General features: G+C 45.6%; 1 protein-coding gene across 2 annotated transcripts in view; it reads right to left on the bottom strand.

Annotated features, from left to right (window-relative positions):
* ACTN2 (actinin alpha 2) overlaps positions 1-12579 on the bottom strand; it is a 78773-nt gene extending 66194 nt beyond the window's left edge. For both annotated transcript variants that reach the window (XM_064383626.1, XM_064383625.1), the window contains exon 1: positions 12418-12579. In XM_064383626.1, the coding sequence (XP_064239696.1) occupies positions 12418-12543 (126 nt within the window). In that variant the 5' untranslated portion in view covers positions 12544-12579. The remainder of the gene's footprint in view (positions 1-12417) is intronic.
* Between the last annotated feature and the right edge of the window lie 495 nt (positions 12580-13074).

Here is a 13074-nt window from a genome sequence, read left to right as displayed (position 1 = left end):
AGATCAAGTAAAATCATATATAAGGTTAAAACAGTGCCTGGAATTTCCCAATAATAGTTGTTTCTCTGTCTTATTCAGCAAATCATTTGGGATACTGGAATAATATGTGAAAATCTCCCATTTTTTAAATTCACTGGTAAAAATCCATATATTAAATTACCACTTTTACTGTCTGATTGGAATACTTTTTGGTTTTGGTGTTAGACTGAAAAAAATCACAACATCCTCTGCTCCAAATTCTAACATGAAAGACCAAAGTATGCAATAAAATAATTGGCTACCTCATATTTCATAATCCAGTAACAGAATAGAAATATTACGGTCTGTAAAACACAAAACACATGGTTTGTATTTTTCTAATCTGATCACCTGAACACCTGCCTCCCCTCAAAAATGTGTTTGTTTCAAAACAGAAAAATAGTACGCTCTATGCATAATCTCTAAGCGGATTACAATTTTCTATATGCCTTTTACCATTTTCACTACTGTTCTTCTGACACCCAAAACATCTATAATATGTTTTAAAGCCTTAAAATAAAACATCTAAATGAAAACAATAATTCATTTCCTTAATTTTATAAATGATAAAACTGAAAAAGAAAATCTAATCTTGGAGTTAAAATCTATATTATGGGTTGTTTTTTTCTCCAGGCATCTTACAAATGTTCAATAAATCCTTCCTTAGCAAAGCCTATCACTGGCCATTCTAAGTGTGGAAGAATTTTATGTCACAGACTCGAACACACCACCATAAATAAGTTCTTACAGTTTTTTGCTTCCTTTGAAAATATAACTTGTCTCATGAACTAAAAGATATTGCATTCCACAGCACCAAAGCTGTGGTTCTTTTCCAGTAACTAAACCAACTTAAATGCCAGATTCAGGCTGACTGGCAAAGTTCCAGTAGAATACCAAGGAGAGATTTCTCCAGAAAGAAAATCAAAGACATCTTGACAGTTCGAGGGGTTCCGAGTTGTCTAATAGATGATGTTTTTGTCCAGAAAAGCAGGACTTCCGTGTTCAGTTCCCATCCCCGCTGCTTCTAGGAGGCCTCTATTCTTAGCTCATTTTAGTGCTTTCCAGGTAGATCCTTTTCCACTCAAACCCTCAGAGTTGCAGCCATTGCTGTATGTAGATAACTTCCATACCGCAATCTCCAGCCTTGACTCTTCTCCTTTTATTCATTGGATATCAAGCCCTCAATCCAAATTCCCCATTTTTTTCTTTCAAGACAGGGTCTTGCTCTGGTGCCCAGGCTGGGGTACAATGATGTAATCAAGGCTTGTTGCAGCCTCAACCTCCCTGGCTCGAGCCATCCTCCTACCTCAGCCTCCTGAGCAGCTGGGACTACAGGCACACACCAACACACCCGGCTGACTTTTCTATTTTTGTAGAGATAGGGTTTTGCCAGGTTGCTGTGCCTGGCTTCAAATCTCACATTTTTAACTTCTACAAAACTCAAGAGCCCTTTACTTTTACAGATGAATACCAAAGACATTAGAGATAAGGCTAGAAATGATTTGAATTCAGTTTTACAGCCTGGCTATTTTGTGGTGTTGGTCAAGGGCCTCAAATATAGCGGGACAACAGTGATAAAGTTGTTTGAGTTGAAATAAAGAGACTGCAAATTTTGGAGGTCAAAATGGTCAGCATCAAGTATTTCATATGGCTCTATCTTATATATAAATTATCTTAAAATTCTCATAAACAGCAATGAGATTACCTACCTTCAAAAAGTAATTGTCATCTTCACATCTTGTCTGACTATAACAAAATAACTTAAAGACTCCACACGGGGCCGGGTGCGGTGGCTCACGCCTGTAATCCCAGCACTTTGGGAGGCCGAGGCGGGTGGATCACGAGGTCAAGAGATCAAGACCATCCTGGTCAACGTGGTGAAACCCCGTCTCTACTAAAAAAAATACAAAAAATTAGCTGGGCATGGTGGTGTGTGACTGTAATCCCAGCTACTCAGGAGGCTGAGGCAGGAGAATTGCCTGAACCCAGAAGGCGGAGGTTGCGGTGAGCCGAGATCGCACCATTGCACTCCAGCCTGGGTAACAAGAGCGAAACTCCATCTCAAAAAAAAAAAAAAAAAAAGACTCCACATGACTTTAGAAGATAGGATTTCTTGATTTGTCTTTCCAACTCAATTATAACTACCTGTGCAAAACTCAATCATAGCTTCATATTAAATACTTGCTTGCTGCCATCCCCCACAACAATCTTTTATTTATTTATTTTTAGACAGAGTCTTGCTCCATCACCAAGCTGGAGTGCAGTGGCACGATCTCACTGTACACCAGCTGTGAGTGCAGCTCACTCACTCCAGTTCCAGCAATTCTCCTGCCTCAGTCTCCCAAATTGCTGGGATTTCAGGTGCCCACCACCACACCCATCTAATTTTTGTATTTTTAGTAGAGACGGGGTTTCACCATGTTGGTTAGACTGGTCTCGAACTCCTGACCTCAGGTGATCTGCCTGCCTCAGCCTCCCAAAGTGCTGGGATTATAGGCATGAGCCACTGTGCCTGGCCCCAAAACAATTTCATATTCACCTATCTGTACATTTGGTTCTCACAATCACTAATGAAATGTAGGTCTTTTCTAAGACAGCATGGCTTTTTATGAAAAGGTTGTAATGCATACTAATAATCTATTTTCAGGTCATAGTAATTTCTAAAGACTATGACCAACACATTTACCCCCCAGCAAAAACAAATATAAGATAAATCAAAGTTATGCCAACTTCTTGGTCTAGGATTGGCATGTATGAAGACTGCCTATGCCAGTTCTTCCCCAGGACTACAGAATCACTTGCAATCTCTTCTCCATTCTCCAATTCCACTACTGTGAAGCACACCACATCTTCCAAAAAATGTTCCCCACATTTTCTATACAAAAACAAATTTAAATTTATACTTCTCTGAATCATAAATGAACTTGGAATTTTCCTTATTAAGTGGGTGAAGGTTTTCAATCTGGGGAAAAAAAAAAACTCATTTCAAATCAAATTCATGTTACCAGAACTTTTTCTCATAAATATGGTAACAAATTTTATTATGATATACATAAATCTGTATATTTATTTTTTCAATTGGTTCACTGCAGCCTCCACTTCCTGGGTTCAAGCAGTTCTCATGCCTCAGCCTCCCAAGTAGCTGGAATTATGGGAGTGCGTCACCATGCCTGGCTAATTGTTTTTTGTATTTTTTGTAGAGACTGGGTTTTGCCACGTTGGCCAGGCTGGTCTCAAACTCCTGGCCTCATGTGATCTGCCTGCCTTGGCTTCCCAAAAGGCTGAGATTACAGGCATGAGGCACTGTCCCTGGCCTGAACATTTTTTAATGAGAAGCTTATTTCTCACTCTGTCACCCAGAGCTGGAGTGCAGTGGTGTCATCTGTCATAGCTCACTGCACCCTCAAATTCCTGAGCTCAGCAATTCTCTCACTTCAGCCTCCCAAGTAGCTAGAACCACAAGCACGCACCACTATACCTGGCTAATTTTTAAATTTTTTTGTAGAGACAGGGTCTCTCTATGTTGCCCAGACCAGTCTGTAACTCCTAGCCTCAAGAGACAGCCTGGCCTTAGCTTCCCAAAGTGCTAGGAATACAGGCGTGAGCCACCACGCTTGGCCTTGACAGCTCAGACTTAAAACAAGAATCAAGTCGGGGAACTCTTCTTGGAGACTTGAGAAAATACTTCAAGAGAACATTTTTAAAAAGCATTAAACAAGTATGAGTTGGGAGTTAACACATTTAGAGCTCAAAAAGTCAAAACAACTGTCAAAAAGCTTTCAATTGTTAAAATCAAAGATTTTTAATTTTACAGTAATTGTACTAAAAGTTTTTTAGAAATAATTCATAATTTCTTCATTCAATAAATGTCAGTGCAGGTCGGGTACAGTGGCTCACGCCTGTAATCCCAGCACTTTGTGAGGTCAATGCAGACAGATCACTTGAGGTCTGGAGTTTGAGACCAGGCTGGCCAACATGGTGAAACCCTATCTCTACTAAATGTACAAAAAATTGGTCACACTTAGTGGTGCATGCTTGTAATCCCAGCTACTTGGGAGGCTGAGAAAGGAGAATTGCTTGAACCCAGAAGGCAAGGTTGCAGTGAGCTAAAATCATGCCATTGCAGTCCAGCCTGAATGACAGACCACGACTTTGTTTCAAAAAAAAAAAAAAAAAAAGAATGTAATCCCAGCACTTTGGGAGGCTGAGCCAGGTGGATCACTTGAGATCAGGAGTTCGAGACCAGCCTGGTGAAAATCCGTGTCTACTGAAAAATACAAAAATTAGCCAGGAATGGTGGCATGTGCCTGTAATTCCAGCTACTCAGGAGGTTGAGGCACAGAATCATCTGAACCCAGGAGGCAGAGGTTGCAGTGAGCTGAGATCATGCCACTGCACTCCAGCCTGGGTGACAGAGCAAGACTCTGTCTCAAAAAAAAAAAAAGTCAATGCAGACTCTGTGTGAGCCCAGCAGTTCTAGAGAAGAACTGCTGCTCACAGCCCTTGTTGGGGTGACAAAGAGAGTGCCAAGTGACCCCACTCTAGAAGGCAGGCTCTCAGAGAAGCAGCTGCAGAAGGAGGTACTCTCAAGATGGGTAGAGGAGGGAGGGTCTGTGAAAGAGACAAGGGCAGGAGTCAGACCCAGTGAGAGGCAATCGGGGACATGAGATCTTTAAAAACCTGTGGCGGGGATGCTGGGGTGCTGAATGGAACAGATGATGGGGCTAGTTCAGGCCTGGCCTCACAGACCACCCTAAGAGGCTTGAGCTCTTTCCTGAAGGCTAGGAGGACACATAGAGACCCTTGAAGCAGGAAAATACCACAACCAGGCTTGTGTCTTCTTAAGATCATGCTTGCCAGCATCATGGAGAAAAGCCAGCAGACAAACATGACCCTTGGAAGGGTGACAAAAAGGGAGGCCACCACCCTCATCTCCGCAGGGAAGGCGGAAAGCCTGAAAGTCTTGGAGCACATAGGGAGAGGGAAAGGAAGGGTCCAGAGGACTCCATGGGAGATGGTGACCCAATGGCTGTGGTGTGGGAGAGAAGAAGGTGGCAAGGGTGACACCCAGGTTTCTGGCTCGGACGCCTGGGAGAAAGACATTTCCATTCACCATGAAGAGCAACAAAGCAGGAGGGTTTGAAACACCTTTGGCTTTGCTGGGTGCCCCGTGTCTTGCTTCTCACAGACCTCTCCTGTCTCTTGAACTAGGCTGTAAGCACCGTAAGGGCCACGGTGGTGTCATCAATTCACTGTGCTGGTCCCTAGAAGGACTACGCCAATGTTTGCCAAACGAATGGAAGAATGAACGATCATGCTTGTGTTCCATTGATATTTTGGTCCTCACTAGGGTTGCAGGTAAAAACACCTCCTAGTTACCGATCCAGAAAAGTGTGGAAATGGGAAGTGGTGTGTGTGTGTGTGTGTGTGTGTGTGTGTGTGTGTGTGTGTTCAAATATGTGGGTATGTGAGTGGGGTGTGTGTGTGTATGTATGTGTGCACGCATATGTTCAGATATGTTTGTACCAAAAATTTCCCTCAGTCTTCTTCAGAAAAGCCCAATTCTTGCACTTAAGGTTTTCCTTCCTTTGAAATTTGTCTAGCATAGTAGTTTGCAAGCTTCTCCCCCAATCTTTGCTTTCTGTTCTTTCTGGAAGACTCAGTGCTGTTCCCAGGGAAACCGTGGTAGGATTCTGACTGTCCTCCAACGTATTCCGTGTGAACTCCTCTGCTCATCACGGTGGCGCCGTCACCCACTCCAGAACTGCGCCTTTTCTGTAGGTGTCTCCCAGCTGCAGCGACCGACTGCAGTGCTCCTGACAGTTTTCTGAGGCTGCGTTAATTAAGTTTCCCAGCTAAGAGTTACATTCCTCCTCCCACGCTCCTGGAAAATCTTATGATGGGCTTAAGTTTCTTGGTGAATGTGGCTGAAGGCCTAGGGCGACCCCAGGACACATCAGTGTCCCAAACAGGATGTAAAGGCAAAGAGCGGTTTTTGTGCCTCAGATCTCCTGCAACTGTGAGTCTCCGTAGCAAACCACATGTATACTTATTACAGTCCCTCTGGGTGCAGAGGTTTCTTAGTGCCCACACAAGACTCTGCCTTTAACCTCTTCCTTGACACTTCTGTACGTTAAGAACTTTCTCTGGCTCTCAAAGACTATCTGCAACTCCACCTCTTCCTCCCAGCAACAGCCACGTGGACACTGGACTCGCCACCCCAGCATGGTAGCGCCTTTCCCTGCACTGAATAATGACATATTCTGTAAATACTTAACTTCTTATCCAGACACAGCATCCCAGTGGATAAAGAGACTCTCCTCATTAGTTTGGTTGTTACTTGTCAATACCACTGTCTTGACTTTGAAGTCCAGGAGCTCTAATGGGGAGGATCATATCTACTTAATTGGATTTATACCACAGCCTACTGTGGAACAACATGTTGTTATTTAATACTTCGTATAATCCCTCCTGATCACTCTCAAATTGATGCCTTCCTTACCACTGCTTCTAACAGCCCCCTTGTTCTGATCCTCACCACTTTATCTGTATGGCCCCATAACGGGCTTTTGCCTGGGTCCCCAGCCTCAGGCCCTTGTCCACTCAAATTTATCCCGCCAACAATGCTAGTTCTGAAAACATGGCTCTTCCCAGCTCAAAAAACCTCCGGAGCTCTGCATGGCTTGGAGAATAAGGTCCACACTCACCTTAGCACCCCAGGCCCTCTATAACCTAGCTCTTCCGCATGGATCCAACTTTCTAAGTTTGAATATGCATCTTTAGCGTCAGGTATTATCTCCTTATCACGTGTACACAAACACGCCATGAGCCACAGACAGATCCAATACAAAGCTAGGCTTCGGGAGACCTGAGTCTGGTCTGGCCACCTTGGCTACTTTTTCCTTCTATACTCTTACCTTTGAACTTCTCCCATCTCTTGATGAGAGGGTGAGTGAAGGGGGCCCGGGAAATATCGGATGCAAGAGTGCTTTGAAAATGCCAAGGTAAATACTTGTTGTATTAAAATTACCATTCCTTCCCCCCAACCACTGCCCACCAAAGAAAATCACGCAAGTTTTTCACACTATTTCTCTAACCAAGAATGCTCTGTTTCCTTCTCTCCACTCAGCCAATATTTAGTTATTACTCAAATTAAGGCTCAAGTTCTGCTCCCAAAAGCTTTCTTCTCATTATTCTCTACCCACAGTGATTTTCCTTACTTCACCTCCTGTGACTTTCATTCTTTTTATTATTTATTTATTTTTTGAGACGGGGTCTCGCTCTGTTGCCCAGGCTGGAGTGCAGTGGCACGATCACAGCTCACTGCAACCTCAAACTCCTGGGCTCAAGTGATCCTCTGGCCTCACCCTCCCAATCAGGTAGAATTACAGCTGCACACCACACTTGGCTACATTTTTTATTTTTTGCAGAGACAGGGTCTTGCTGTGTTGCCCAGGCTGGCCTCGAACTCCTGGGCTCAAGCAATCTTCCTACCTTGGCCTCTTAAAGTGCTAGGATTACAGGCATGAGCCACTGTACCCAGCTAACTTTTATTCTTACACTTATTATCAAACAATTTCTTATGTCCAAGTATTTCACTGTGTAAATCCTATCTTTAAAAGTACACCAGGCCGGGCACAGTGGCTCACGTCTGTAATCCCAGCACTTCGGGAGGCTGAGGCAGGCGGATCACAAGGTCAGGAGGTCGAGACCATCCTGGCTAACATGGTGAAACTCCGTCTCTACTAAAAATACAAAAAATTAGCCGGACGTGGTGACACACGTTTGTAATCCCAGCTATCTGGGGAGGCTGAGGCAGGAGAATCGCTTGAACCCAGGAGGCAGAGGTTGCAGCGAGCTGAGATCATGCCACTGGACTCTAACCTGGGCAATAGACTGAGACTCCATCTCAAAAAAAAAAAAGTTGGGCCAGGCGTAGTGGCTCCCATCTGTAATCCCAGAATTTTGGGAGGCTGAGGTGGGCAGATCATGAGGTCAGGAGTTCAAGACCAGCCTGGCCAACATAGTGAAACTCCGTCCCTACTAAAAATACAGAAAAATTATGAAAAAAATACAAAAATTAGGCAGTCATGGTGGTGCGCAACTGTAGTCCCAGCTACTCAGGAGGCTGAGGCAGGAGAATAGCTTGAACCAAAGAGGCGGAGGTTGTGGTGAGTTGAGATTGCACCATTGCACTCCAGCCTGGGCAACACAGAGTGAGACTCTGTCTCAAAAAAACAAAAAGTACACCAGAGGAGGGGAGACGGGAAGCTAGTATCTAATGGGTACAGAGTCTCAATGTGGGATGATGGAAACGTTCTGGAGACACATCGTGGTGATGGTCGCACAATAATGTGAATAGACGTAACGCCACTGAATTGTACACTTAGGATTAAAATGGTAAATTTTCTGTTATGTGTATTTCCCCACAATTTTCAAAGTACATCAAGGTCACCAAGGACCAAATCTCATGCCCTATTATCCCTCACAAGTCTAAGCACAGTACTGATTAACAAGCAATCGGTGCACAAGGATAATAATATTTGAACATTTACAGATCACTTTACAATGTACGAAACCCCTTCACCATAAAACAGTTTCACTGTTTGATCCAGACAAAAAAACCCTGTGAGTTAAGAAAGACAGGTATTTATCTTCATTTTCTAGACGCAGAAATTGAGACTTGAAACATTTAGTGATTCAACTGTAGTCGAACAGAGGGTACCAGGCAGAGCTTCGACTCATCTGGGTCTCACAGATCTGAGAAATATCACAAGTTTTTTGTTAATCGTTGGAACAAACAATTAGTACCTTTTCTACTAGGAAAAATTCACGCAAGAGTATGTGTCATCAGGCAGGAGGAGCCTTCACCTTGTGGTCTAATCAGCAGCTGCTGCCCACAAAACAGGGGCAGGGGCCACGCGAAGGCTCCCAGGCTCTCTATTCAATCCAGGCCCTGTGGGCAGCTGCCTCTGCACACACATCCTGCCATGCTGCCTGACCCAACATGGCAACACGTTCGCCTAAATGCCAGACTGGCAGGACGTGCTCCAAGGCGAACCCAGCCAGCTAAACTGTGAAGAGGGGCAGATGAATCTGAATTTCCTTAGGGACCACTAAAAACAACTGGAACACCTAGAAAAGTGTATCGATCAACAAGCCATGTACCGATTACGGACATAAGGACCCTTTATGTATCGAAACATATTTCATTTCCTTAAAAGGTCTGCTCTAGCCTCCCAGTCAGGTGAAGGACAGCGCCCTGAGCTTGTGAAGATAGCAAACATATCCAGCATTGCTGCTCTGGCAAGTCACCTCCCAATTAGGCTTTGGTTGAGGTACCAGCTCAGTGTGTTCCTTGATTCCAGGAGAAGCTTACTTCTAGACGCCAACACTCTAAAAGTTTCAACAGTCCACTGAAGAGCTCCCGATTTACTTGGAAATCGATATCCCTAAACTGCGTTCTATATGGTAAAACATTCCAACTCCAAGAGTGTGCCTCAGCACTTCAGCGTCTTAAATATTGAATCTGGGGCTGAGCATGGTGGCTCATACCCACAGTTCCAGCACTTTAGGAGGCCAAGGTGGGAGAATGGCTTAAGGCCAGGAGTTCAAGACCAGCCCGGGCAACACAGTGAGACCCTGGCTCTACAAAAAAGTTTTTAAAATAAAAAAATTAGCCATGTGTAGTGGTGCATGCCTCCGCCTCATGGAGGTCACTTGAGCCCAGGAGGTCGAGGCTGCAGTGAGCTATTATTGTGCCACTGCACTCCAGCCTGGGCAACAGAGCAAAAGCCTGACTCTAAACCTTTCTCATATATATATATATATATATATATGATATATATATAAAACATATATATAAAATATATGTTATACATGTGTGTACATACATAATATCTCATATCTGTCATAATGCAGGCATTTTTCTTCTACCCATGAGTTGTATGAAGTAAAATATGATATTCTTTATAGAAAATAGAAATATTCCTAACCCTATTAACACACTCGTGTGTAACACACTTTTGAAAGAGAAGATAGACACGTGGAAATGCCTATTCACACTCATGCTAAACCCACTATCTTCTGGATTCTCTTCTCTTATAAAACACACTACACTTTTATAAAGTCCTTCTGCAGCAAGGCTTTTATTCCACACCACAGAGCAAGGATTACCATAGCCCATGAGACTCTCTGAACTGTGGATATAATTAGGCATCACATCCATTATAACGCCGCAGACGTCATCATGTGCCACCAGCATCTGTTGACAGATCTCATACCCAGCATATCACTGAAATGGCAAGTGTGGAGAAGGCAGCCCACAATAGAAACAATGGCATTTTACCCTTGTCCGGTTCCAGCAGTTTGTCTCATAGGACATAAATAGAGGCCACTGCTCTGGCCGCCCTGAGCTCACAGTTCAATATTGTTTTACTGACTTGAGCACAGTCTATATCAAAAGTAGAAATACAGACTCTTCTAGCTCTGTCCTGATGAAGTTTCACCCCCCAAGCATGTACAACATTCGAACTATCTTAAGAAAAAAATTCTCATGTTAAACTTTTTAGCATGATTTTGGACTGGGACCAGGAAGTATGTCATTTTTAAATAATCAACTTTACTTCAAGTATTATTTAATAATAATAATACAGTCAACGGAGGAATCCCAAACCTAAAAGAACTACAAAGCCACATATCCAAAAATACTACAAATATATTAAAAGATTAAATATGGTGGAAGGCATGTCAATCTGGCCTCTGGAAATTGACATTACCTCTAGCTTGCTGTTGTACTGTATTTTTTAAAAAAGCAACAGAAAGCACTGTGATTTGACTATCACTTTCAAAAATGATGGGCGGACTACCTGTCCAATTCCTTAACTATTTTACTGTTCCTTATAAGAAAGCAATTTTTGAAACAAAGACCTGGGAGTTATCTTTTTTTAATCCATGAAAAATGCAGTAACCAAAATTTGGGAAAATTATTTAAAAATAAACACTCACTGCTGAAAATTAAAGTCACTTTTTAACTTTGTGATGATTGATGATGCATCAGCTGGTCCAGATGACACATTACTAATCCTCAAGCCGTGTGCTTCTTTCACAATCGGTCCTTTTAAAAAACGGTAGAAGGCTTGAAATTTTGTTTTTTCTATGTATTACTCCCATTTCCTTGTTTCTAAGAAAGGTAGGGATGGCAAAAACCTTAAGAAACTCGGGGACAGACTGAAATGTAGCTAAGTTAGAGCTTTAAAATAATAATAGTAAATGGTATTTTAGGAGAAAGGATAGACAAGAGACATCCTGATATAAAAATAGTGCTTGGTTATTTGATAATTATCTCTTCTTCCAGCTAACGCTGTTTGCTGGGAGAGAAGTTTGGGATGTGTGTTCTCCACCATCATACCCCTATTCACCAAATACTATCGCACAATCACTGACAGTATCAACTACACAGAGATACACTATGGTCACCACGGGTTACCCACTTAAAGCAGGCCCTTAGAAGGGAAATCTATCCCGCCCCACGCCCAGAAAAATGGGGGGTGGGGGGAAACACAGAGCGTTTGGCTTTTGCCATAACCTTGTTATCTAAGGTTGGGTTAGCAGGTCTCTATTGTCATGCCTGACCCAACCAGGCTCCCTGCCTAGTCAAGTAAGAGGCGGGATTAAGCCTCCTGGTGAGCATTCCCTATTTATTCCAGCCAGGAGGATCAAGAGGAAACCTTGAAATAGTGGAATGTTCCACTGACCCCCAGAGAGCACCAACCAAAATGGGGAGGGAGCTTTTAGAAGCTGGCTGACTCCTTTGTCCCTGTGTGCTTACCTCAATAAACTATAAATAGACTGTGAAATAATTGTGACTATCGGTAAATGTCTAGAGTTCATACAACACCCCTTTCTCAGGAACCCAAAAGATTGAATATATGACTTTCCATGACTCTGGGGGCAGCTGGGTGGAAACTGTAATGAAGCTGATGTTCATTTGCTTCTTTCAATCGGAGAGAGGCTGGGGGAAATGGACACAAACGGCCCAGGAGAGTATAACTCCGTGGCCGAGGTCACAGACTCAAGGGGCAGGTGCAGCCCAGAGACCCCTTCAGATCCTGGCCTAGCGCGAGTTGGTGCGAGGAACAGAAGCACACGGAGAACGCGCTTTTCTCGCTCTGCGACTCTGATGCTGCCAACACACGCGCGCGCGCACACACGACGCTCAGTGTCCTGCCCGTCCCCGGACGTGTCCTCTTTCCTAAGGGCCCCCGGGGCTGCGAGGACGCGGACTGCACAGCACCTCCACGGCGCGCCCCCTCGCCCGGCCCCGCGGCCCCGCGCACGGGAGCCCCGCGGGGGGACCGGGCCCCACCACGCGCGCGCGGCCCGCGGGCCCCTGCTGACCTTCCTCTGCTGCTTCTCCCAGGCTGGGTCCAGCAGCAGGTCGCGGTCCCACTCCTCCTCCTGGATCATGTACTCATCCTCGTCGTACACGTAGTTGTACTGCACGCCGGGCTCTATCTGGTTCATGGCGCTCGGGTGGCCGGGGCTGCGGCGGGGCGCGCGGGGCTCGGACGCACGGGGGTACCGGGACACGGACCGACGGAGGCGGCGGCGGGCGCGGGCGCGGGCGCGGGGTGACCTTCGCGCGGCTGCTCTCGGGGCGGCTCGCCTGGGCGCTGGGTCTCGGGCGAAGCACCAGCTCAGGCTGCGAGCAGCTGCTGCGCCGCTTAAGAGCAGCACCATCCCGTCACGTGGCCGCGCCCCGGCCCCGCCCCGGCCCCGCCCGCCGGGCCCCTCCGCCACGCCCCGAGCACGTGCGGCTGGACTGGGCGCCGGCCCCTCCGCGGTCCCCCAGCAACCGCCGCCCCGAGGCCTCCAGGAGCGCGCGGGGGGCGGCTCGGCCAGCGCAGAACCACGCCTGCCACCCACGCGCTGGCTCTGCGCTCGCCCGGCTCGCGGCGCGAGCTCCGTCGGGGTCCCCGCTGGGTGATCGCGGGCCCGGGGAGGGACACCTGAGAGGCTGCGTCCCTGACCGCCTGACAATAAGTTTCCCAAACG

Source organism: Aotus nancymaae, unplaced genomic scaffold (genome assembly GCF_030222135.1).
Source record: "Aotus nancymaae isolate 86718 unplaced genomic scaffold, 86718_ANA_hifiasm-v0.15.2.pri h1tg000032l_0, whole genome shotgun sequence".
Lineage (NCBI taxonomy): Eukaryota > Metazoa > Chordata > Mammalia > Primates > Aotidae > Aotus > Aotus nancymaae.
The sequence above is the reverse complement of the archived record's forward strand: the minus strand, read 5'-3'. Positions and strand labels throughout refer to the sequence as shown.